Genomic DNA, 10398 nt, shown 5'->3' with positions numbered 1-10398 from the left:
AGCTCAGCCCCTGAGCAAGGAGGATGATGAAGACACCCAGGAAACCATCACCCTCCTGGCAGTGCAGCACTGGCAGAAGTGCAGACAAAATTTTGGCTAACACATTTGTTCCACAGGTGATGGGTTGTACATCAGCACCAGTCCATCACCTCCCCCGCTCGGTATGTCAGAGGTCCCAGTGCATCCCCGTTAGGCTGCTGGAGACCGGCGTGGTGGGCTGGGAGTCGTGCTCTCAGAGGCACAGTGTGAACGGTCCTTGCTGAGCTCTGAGCTGCAGCCCACGAGGCTGCGGTCGCAAAACACGCGTTAAAAAAATGAGGGAGGCAGTTTTGATGGCCAGCCAGCCAGGCAACGCTGGGGTGAAGGAGCTGAGATACTTCAGCTCCCCCGTCACCCCCTGGTATTCCCTTCAGGAGAGCTACTCAGTGCCACCCTGCATGCTGTGGCAGGTCGAGTGTCACGCTGGCAGCCCGCAGGAAACAAGGGACGGAAAAGGGTGGCCAGCCCAAGGACTGCTCCTGCATCCTGGTGACCTCCCCATGTCCAGGGGCAGGAAGGGCACAGCCCCGTCTGTTGTCTCTGGGGAGGACAATCAACAGGGCCAGCTCAGAGCGCACATATCCACGCCAGCACGTTATTTTGTGCCCAGCGAGGCTTAGGAAAGGTGGTGTGTGATGGCAGCCCTGCCACAGAGGGCATGGCACAACCCGGCTGCGACAGCAGGAACCGAGGCACAGCGCAGGGGCTGGTATAACCAAACCTGAGCAGAGCCTGGCCTGCGAGACGGTTCTCCACAGTTATCAGCTGACCTGACCCAGACGCGCTGTTCCCTGGATTCCTTGCTCTGCGGCTCCATTCTCCCTCCAGAAGGCAGCAACATCACGTCTGACCGGGGTTCTAGGGAAGGCAGAGACAAGCCATCCCAGTCTCGCATGAACACAGGGTGCCCACAAAGGAGTCACTGCAAGCCAGTTTTACAAACACAAGTACATAATGTTTATTTTTTAAGTTTCCAATTTATTACAAGTACAGCCCTTAGCAGAAACCCCCTCCCCCCAAATGACATTTATTTTTAAAAAACGTACAGTTCCAAAGGTTTCACCATGTAGGACCTGCAGAAAATGTTCTCTATGAACAGGACAAAACAAAGCCTCTGAAGGGGACGTGCGAAATACAAACGTCAGTGCTATTCTGTGGGGCAGGGAGGTGAGGCTGGGCCGGGGGGAAGAGGGAAGTGGCTGGAAACCTGCCTAGTATCCGCAGCCATTGACAGTCCAGAACTGAAACAAATGCCTGTTAAAAAAAAAACCCCAAACCTAAAAAGTTCACAGAAGTAGGCCACAATTTTTAATCGATGATTCTTTTCTTCTCAAATCACAGGAGCTGCAACAGCTGCTTTTGCTTTTCTGTTACGAAACCAGCATAGGGCAGCCCTGTGGCCGGTTTCTTCCAAACTGAAGACTTCTCTAATAAAAAGTTCAAGCCCTGATTGTATGATCAAAACGTGTCATGATGGAGAGGGAGAGGTGATGAAAAAACACACCCTTTTCTTAGAGAAAAGTCAGTATCTCGGGCGGCAGGACCCACTGCTGGGGCCGTGGCAGAGCCATCTCCCAGCAGGACTGGGCTGGTTGGCTGGTACGGGACGGTCCTCGCTGTGCTGGGGGAGTGCGAGGGGCAAGGGAGGTGAGCTAGGGGAGGTATTACTATAAAACATGGCGAGAGCATGGCTAGAGAGGGACTGGGAGACCCCCCCGCCAACAAGTCCCCTGGTGTAACTCCAGCTACTGGTAGGAAAATGAGTTTTAAAGAAGGGGAAAATATAAAGCAAACACAATTTCATATAAACTGTACATGTGCCAAAGCAAGACAATGGTATCTTACAGGTGTTCTTTGTACAAGATCACAGCTAGAAACAAGCCACTTTTAACTAGAAAATTAATTTAAAAAGTTACACAGAACATGTTTCTGCTGCTCCCCTTGCCCTGGAGCTCCCTACAAGGCGTGCAGAAAACCACACTCTCCAGTATGCTTCTGGCACTCGCTTCATCCAAAGGGCTACGTGATTGTGTGCTGTTCAAGGTGAGCAGGGAAGCCCACTGCCTCCTCTTTGCCGTGTACGTGTTGAGAGCTGAGCTCAGAAGAATCCTCTTCAGAACGCAACCTCCAGAGACTGCTCCCCAAGAAGAGAGAGAGGGGAAAAGCAAGAGCACCTCAAAGCCAATTGTGTTAGGATGCTGGTGAAAGCCACGTCTCCATAAATGTAAGTGCTTGCTCGCCCTATGCAGCCCTTCATTGGGGGCTCAAAATTAACACCATATAAATATATACATACAAGAACTAGCAGCCCATTGGCCTGATCGCACCCAGTCCTTCCGTGAAGCAATATGATCCCTCCCTGCACCAGCTCAAGGCTGGTTTCACATCACAGGCAGCAGACGGCAGAGGTCCCACCGTGCTCTGGCGCTGGCTGCTCGCGGAGGGGAGGAAGCAGCTCATCCCAAGGAAGCCGACAGTGCCCGAGCTGGAGTAGGCTTCGTGCTCCCCTGCCCAGCCAGGCTTTGGCCAGGCCTTCCCTTTGCCCTCCCACCTTCCCCTCCTAGCAGGACAGACTTGTTAAGATCTTCGTGGATTTTGCAGGAAGCAGTAAGTCATCTCTGCTCACTCAATGGATGACCAAATACTTGAGGAAATTGCAGAAAAATTAAAACTAGGACGGGCCAAAGGGAAGGCTGGATTAATAGAGAAGTGCCTGCTGCTTCCCAGCTCCCTCCAGACAACCCATCCTGCTGCCCAGCAGCGCTATAAGGCCTGCTCCAGCTCTGGCTCTCCCCCTTGTCTCCCCATCCCTCATTTCTTCCTTTTCCGCCCCCGGGAATGTTCAAGGGGCTCTGACTCACTGTCCCCTTCCTGCTCCTCCAGTCCCTGAGACCTGGCAGAGAGCTTCTTGCGTTTCCTGCGTGCATACGTGTGGCCAGGCAGGTGTTTGTGCACCATGTCAATCAAACACTGTTCCGTCTTCTCCAGGCAGGACAGTACGTGACTCCCGTTCTGATTGTAGCGCTCGGCGTTGGAGAACACCTGCTTGATGTCAGAGAGGAACTCCTGCACAGAGCGGTAATTGCCACAAGAGCACTTGCTCTGCATAGTCTGGAAGTCCATAGGGTTGCTGATGACCTCAAAGTAATCTTCGGCTTCCTCTGTGGTCACTGGCTCCCTGCCGAACGAAGAGCCACAAAGATAGGAGGAAAATGATGGCCCTGGCCGCACGCAGTGCGGAGCTGCAGAGGAGCAAGAACCACCCCCACCCCCTTCGCTCGAGCGGCAGCCCTGACCTGCACCCCCCCAGTGCCGTAACAAACCCAAGCAGCACCTCGACAGTGCTACAGACACATCAGCCCCATGGCGGCCATGGCATGATGATGGGAAGGACAGCGGCTTGCCCTTCCGCCCAGAGAGCTGGCCCAGGCACAGGGACTGGCACGTGGCAGGTACGGCTACCTTCTCTCAGTCACACCGCCTACACAGCACCCTGAAAATCTTGGGGGCTGCAGAAAGCACCCACCCCAGCCTCCCCTCTTCAGCCCGCAGCCTACCACCCTCTGTTACATCGCCTCAGAAGGGCCCCACATCTTCAGTCCAACAGAGGACTGAGAGCATGGTGGTTTCTTCTTCACTCCCTTTCTTCCCATCCGTAACTTGCTTTTGAAACCCCGGTCTCGCAGCCAGCAAGGGCATCCCGCAGGACTGCGGCATGGCCAATCCACACCTACACACCGCCTGCGGACAGTCCTGAGGCCACCTGCCCTCACCTGAAGGGCCAGCTAAAGCGGTACTTGATCAGCTTGCTGAGGATTTCCTCACACTTCTGCAACTCGAGGTTTTGGCGACGTGCTGACTTCTTTGTTTGCAGGACCTGCCCACACAAAGGATGCTGTTAAAAGGAGGGGAACCACTATGGGCTTTAGCATTCAGCAAACAGTTTTGAGGCCAAAGCAGCTGGTTATTAGCAGAGCTCTTCTCTTCAATCCTCTCACTTACGAGCTAGTGTCTCAAGGGGTGGGGATACATAGTACCGCTGCAGAAACAAAGTTCAAGTCTTTCAAATGCAGCCATCTTCCACAATAATCAAGAGGCAAACTGCTCTGCTGCAGGACTTTTGATGGTAACAACCAAGACGTGCAGTGCCAGCTTGAGTTACAGAACGGGAGCCCCATCCAGCAGCTCTGGTGGGAATAGCTCACAAGCAGCTTGTCTTTTCTCTGGGGACAGCAAGCTTTTTCAAGACAGGTTCAAAGACAACACAGTCAAAACAAAGAATAAATGACAGCAAATGGAGAGTGTGAATTCCCTCTCCCTGCCTCCTCCGAGCCCCTGGTGGACAGCACGCAAGAGGCAGAGGGGGAAAGCACTTGTGCGGCTGTACTGACATTGCAGAACCGACCATGCCATCTTAAATACCAAAGAGCAGCTGATGCCTCAAGCACTGCTGTTCTGTACACAGGCTGAACACAAGGTCAGCCATTTGCCCAGAGATCTGCAGGTCAGCCACCAGCACAGGGGCATCCCCTCGGCTCTGAGCGCACAGGTCGCGAGGCATCGCTGCTTAGGGTACGTCAGATGACGGGAAGGCTCCACAGGGCACTGTGCAGGGCACTATTCCTGAGCGAGCTTCCATCTCTTCCCAGGGACAAACAGTAAGTGAAAAAGCCCTAGCAGAGTCCTCTTCCCCAAGACAGTGTTTTGTCAGAGATGCTCACCCAGCTGTTCCAGTAAGATTTTCCCCACTTGAATATCCCTCTAAGCTGGCTGTGGCAGCCCATGCTGGGCTTGCTGGTTTGGTTGCTCCCTGATCTGTAACACAGACCAGCTAAAAGGACACTGCAGATCCACTAGCCAGCCTACCCACACCCAGCACAAGAAGCAGCCAGCCCAAAGATCGTTATCAAGACTGCTCAAAAAGAGCGACAGGATACACCAGCACTACTAGCGCTGGTCAGCGGACAGGTGGTAGATCTAACAGAGGCTTGTGATGTGGCCCATGGGGCTAGAGTATCCTCACGTATCCCCTGTGGTGCATCCCCCCCCAGGACAAACAGCACAGCACGCTGCAGCTCCACCCCGCCTCGCATGCACGCACACACAAGATTGCTCTGTTCAGGAGCATAAGGTTTTATTCTTTAAATGTCAAGTGAAACCTAAACCAGCCAAATTATGTCCTGGAGGTTGGGGAGTGACCATACGGACAACAACTGCCAGAAAATGGCCAAGGCTGGGGAGCAACGGTCCAACATTGCTGGCATTCTCTGACCATCCAGGACCCCTTCAGTCCCCCCACCTCTCTGCAGAGACATATGGATACTATTTAAAACCCTTCAACAAGCTGCAGGCTGCCTGCTACTCAAGGGGGACAATGTGTGAAAGCGGCTGGGGAAAGATGCCTGGCATATCTGTGCTCCGTTTGTACTGGGCCCTTAAGGATATGCCTCCTTTGTTAACCCGCCCCCAGCCCAGCCCGGGTTTCACAATACGATTCAGGGTATTTCTTTGGGAAGGGGAGGGGAGGAAGCGTGACACCTGTTTCGTTTATAACTCATGATGTGAGCAGCCTCCGGGGAGCAATTTGGCTCTTACCAGCTCATCAATGTCTGCGCCGTTGACAGGTGCAGCCCGCTGCCGGGGTCCCCTGGCAGGGTGCAGCGCCTGCTTCTTCCTTTGGTGCCTTCCCTGCCTCGAGGAGTACATGGCTGTGCTCTGCTTGCCCCGGGCTGCCTTTCTGGGTCTCACTGAAACATATAAGCCATGGGCTTAGAGGAATGGGTTAACCTGGAAGCAGAGATCACAAGCTCTTTGCCCAGCCATACACACCGGGCAAACCCTCGCTCACAGCACAGAGGAGCTAGCGAACCCACGGACAACTGCAATGATCCAGCTTCTCAGCCTGTCCTCACTCAGCACATGCTCATGTCAGCTGTGCTCTTGATACCCTCTCCAGATGAGACACGCCGGTAATCGCCTCCTGTCCAAAAAGAGGCCATCGCTGTCTGGCAACAGCCTTCTGCTAAAGGGTAGTCACACGCGCCAGCCAACAGCACTGGCAGACCCTCAAGCTTGGAGGGAGACCTGGGAGCTTCCAGCTGCTCTCCTGCAGGTAAGGCTTGCCCAGGGCTGTAACAGCAAGCCCCTCTGCCTGCAGAACCAAGTGCTGAGACCCTGACGCATTGAGACTTGAGGGAGGGAAGAGGAAGTAATGCAAGCACAGACAGTTGTCTCAAATATAACCACAACATCCCTTCTGAAAGCACTGGGAGCAGAAACTTGCAGTTTCCTGCTGCCGCCTTGCTCCTCACCGGTTTGGGGATGGGTGCTTTTCCAAGCATTTATAAGTGGGCCCACACAGAGGGATAAGCCAGTTGCTAAGCCCCCCTGAAAAGTGAACTGTGTGCAGGGAGAGTGTCGAGTTACTGCAGCCGGGAGCTGCTCCACGTGCTGCAAGTGGGAAACAATGGGATTTTATTCCCCAAGACCGGGGCTGCTGCTTTATACCCCACAGAAAGGCACTTGCCCGTTTGTTAGTCTGCCTGTCAGAGCTTCACACTGATGGAAATGCAAGCGTGCCGACGCACTCCCTTGCCTTAAGTTTCTCCCATGACCCCTCTATATCAGGCGAATGTTAGTCTTCTTCCTCAGCCAAGCTCCTTCCACCTGGTCACAAGTGCTCGAGCAAGCTGTATTCAGCACACTGTAGCACTTCATCTGCGGCCTGTAATCCAGCCCTGTCCAATAAATCATCTTGCTGGGCCCCCTGCATGAGGAGCGTGTGTCAGGGCAGTGGGACGTCTGCCTGCTGTTGCTCTGCTTGTGTGTCAAGCGTGCGGCACGTGTTAAATGTCTGACAATCCAACATTCTAGGTTATATCCCTCAGGATAAACGCCACAAGGATTAATGGGACTTCTCTATTAAAACAAAAGTTTTCCACAGTGACCTTTCCATGTTAATGCTCTTTAAAACCAGAGGTTGCATTTAGCACTTTATTTTTAGTGACTGTAACCCTCTTTTGCTATTGTTTGGAAACCTTGGCTCAGCTCCTGACTTGGCCATGCAACACAGGCTGAACACACTCCAAGTGTGGACATGGATACACCGCAGAACAACAAGCAGTGTCCATAGCCAGGGTATCAGTGAACATCCCTGAAACCAGAATAAAGCAGGGGAATCAAGACTCATAGACCTGGATGGAAACCCTTGAAAGAACATGGGATAATCCTTTGGGTCCCAGTCTCTGGATTCCACCATCTGCCCTGGTTAAGATGCTCTGAAGTTAATTTTGTGTCACTCAAGGGCATTTTGACAGAAAGCAAGTGCTGGCAGCGTGTCATTCCAAAGATGGATCTTTTCAGTGCATCAAGTTACCCAAATGAGACTGAGTCAAATTCCGCTAAAAACAAAGTGGATACACATACTAAAAAGTGGTCAAGTGCAGAAGCAGTCATTGAGGAGTCTAGAAAATGCTATTTTATTCCACTCAGTGACCCTGAACGAGTCAGTTATGCATCCCCAGTGGCCTCTGTACGCAACCAAAGGGTGCTGGTGGTCCAGGCCACAGTACATCTTGAGTACTGCGCTTTCCCACAGGAATGGGCAGCGGAAGTGCTAGTCCTACTATTTGAAAATGCCTCCTTGCCAAATCACTAGAAATCCTGCATTTAAGGTTATGAGCATGTGGGAAGGGAAAAAGCGAGGAGAGGGGGTTGTGGTTGAAGCTCCATAAGCATCTGTTAACAGCATCCAGTTTACCAACAACCCCTGCAGGCACAGAGACTGCCAATACCAGGAACTGGTAATGCTGTTGCCTCACCCTGCCCTGCTGCAGCCTCTGCTGACCGCCTTGCAGCACTCTTAATGGTCTCAGCAGCATTACCAGGGGACTGACTGGGCAGCAAGCAAGAGCTCACTGCAGTTTCAATCTTTGCTAGCGCTGACCCTATCACAAAGGGACGAGAGTTCCACTCTAGCTCCCCAGGTAACATACAGCACCACCACAGCCTTCCCCTGTGACATCTCCCAAGGTTTCAAGTAAGAACCCATTCTGTGTGAGGAAGAGCACAAGTCCCAAATGGGATCAAAACTTTGGACACTGAAGGCAGTCTTAATATTTTCTGTTACTTTCCTGCACAGTCAAAGCCTTACATTTCAGTCCAGCAACTTCATAATCTTCTTCCTCCTCTTCTTCCTCCTCAGCATCTGGTTCATCAGAAGCTTCCTCACCTTCTTCACCTTCATCTTCAGCAGAATCCTCTGCATAGTTCCTAGAGTAAGGCAGGTAAACACATTTGTTGTACCAGAGCCTGGGCATCAGAGGCCCTGGGCCCTCTGTACTGTGTGTTCACAGGCAGAGACTTGCTGACCACCTCAATGTAAAATAAACACCCAGTCTCAGACTGAAGCAGTCTACTGTATTTCAGAGAGTATCAAGTTGTAGCTACAAGCTAAAAGAGCACTTCCCAGGCTATCATCTGAATAGCTGGGTTGAAAATCCACGAACGGCTGAATCTGTATGTTTTTTGCTGTTCTAGGCACCTTGACCACGGGATAATGGATTTTAAGATTGTGATTGCTGTGCAATTACTCCTCCCTGAGAGGACGTGCTGCTGTTTCACCCAGGTCTGCAGGCCTGGCCTAAGGAGTTTCAAAAGGGGGGCTTTTTTGTTTCTGCTGGAATATTTTCCCATTATGTCCTTCCACTGTCATGCCACTTGCATGTGCACTATAGGAAACAGACCTCATTTAGTATTATTCACAGCTAAGCTTGTATTTATCAGTGAGCAGAGCATCAGGCTTCTTCTGCACTGATGTCAGAAGCCACAGAGACTCCCTGCCCAGGACAGTTGCAACTTCTTGCACGTGTCTGTTAAAGCATTCAAACCATTACAAAAACAGGAAAACGAAACAGCATGCACAGGCAAAAGGGGACAAAGGCAAAGCTGTTGTGGGAGTCTCAGTCCTCTGGAGAAAGACGATCTTGAGCAGTAAAAGGAATAAGAATAAGCTCCCACAGTACAGGGGGGGTAAAAGTGCTCCCAGACTGACATTTTTTTCCTGCTAGGGAGACAAGAGCAGAAAGCAGGTAACAAGACAGGTGTTACCCCACCTGATGGCTCTCGTCCAGGAGCCAAGCAGCTTGCAGGTGATTCTGCCACATCAAAGTAATTACGATCTCAGGCTAGAACAGCTGCATTGAAGCCCTGGCATTTTTGTACAAGCCTGATGAACTCTTAAATGGTGCCCAGAGAGTAAGTAATATTTTTAAGGCCATGCACCACCTGCATGTTACAAGCTAGTACACCTCTTATTGTGCTGCTGCTCTGGAAGGGAGGATCCGTTGACTGCTTATGCTTCAGATGCCATTTGATAGCCTCACCTCGCTGACAAGCGGGTAGAGTCACAATCAGCAGAGGACATACATTGTAAACAGAAAAGTACATCTCACATACATTTAACTTTCAGCTTGCAATTCAAAAAACAATTCAACTCCTTGCTGTCGGGAGGCAACTACTAATTTCTGCTGCACAGAACAACTTTGATTCCTCCTCAAATCATGTTCCCTCTGTAGCTCTGTAAGGACTCCTGTCTTGTTAAGGTTTATCAGGTCAGAAAACCATCAGAGGGGCATTTTGTAGCCTGATTTTTAGTAACACAGCAGGGGCTGAGCTGCAGCCTGGAGTTAACGTCTGCTCTAACTTGACAAGAGCACAACAGTAAAACAGTCCAGTGGGCTACAGAGCTGCAGTACTACCAACTACACTCCCATGAAAAAGCAACCCAACTAGCTGCTCAAAGAAAGCAACAGCCCTTAGCACATCCCATTTTGGTTTATGTTTTATGTGCGGCAGTGGAAACATGCACAAGTTATTTATTAAAACTCCTGAAGTTGTCATGGGTCAGTACAACACAGGTGTGCTAAAGTTACAGCCTGAAAAAATTGCTTTTCCATTGTGCCAGTGCCATTGAGCTAACTAGGCTATTTCAAACCTTTTAAAGGGGCTCTGTTTCAGGCTGTTTTGGTCGTCTTGTGAAAGCACAGCTGGAACTGTGCATCAGTGGCAATGCAAAGGAAAGGAAGGTCACTCACCTGCCCCGCGAGCTGCGCCTGGCAGTAGAAGGCTGACACGCTGGGCACTGCCATTCACCATCTGGTATCTCATAGAGTGCCGGTCTCAGACAAAACAGGTGGAAGGCTTTGTTACACTCATCGCACAGGATCAGCTTGTCATCCTCACCTAGGAGAGTGCAACTTACTTGTAACGGGTGCCACAGCCTTGCTCAACCTGAGAAGCAGAAGCTGCTGCAGCGCTGGAGGTCAGGACAAAGCAAGAGAAAGATGCAAAGTACCCTCT

The 10398-nt window shown here is 51.4% G+C and overlaps 1 protein-coding gene across 1 annotated transcript in view; it reads right to left on the bottom strand.

The window, feature by feature from the left end:
- Positions 1-1002: 1002 nt before the first annotated feature.
- BAZ1B (bromodomain adjacent to zinc finger domain 1B) overlaps positions 1003-10398 on the bottom strand; it is a 50075-nt gene continuing 40679 nt past the window's right edge. The window contains exons 15-19 of the mRNA XM_059829305.1: positions 10134-10281; positions 8192-8310; positions 5635-5786; positions 3813-3916; positions 1003-3217 (exon numbers count right to left, since the gene is read on the bottom strand). Coding sequence (XP_059685288.1) covers positions 2851-3217; positions 3813-3916; positions 5635-5786; positions 8192-8310; positions 10134-10281 — 890 coding nt within the window. The 3' untranslated portion in view covers positions 1003-2850. The remainder of the gene's footprint in view (positions 3218-3812; positions 3917-5634; positions 5787-8191; positions 8311-10133; positions 10282-10398) is intronic.

This window comes from Gavia stellata, chromosome 25 (assembly GCF_030936135.1).
Source record: "Gavia stellata isolate bGavSte3 chromosome 25, bGavSte3.hap2, whole genome shotgun sequence".
Taxonomy (NCBI): domain Eukaryota; kingdom Metazoa; phylum Chordata; class Aves; order Gaviiformes; family Gaviidae; genus Gavia; species Gavia stellata.
The sequence above is the reverse complement of the archived record's forward strand: the minus strand, read 5'-3'. Positions and strand labels throughout refer to the sequence as shown.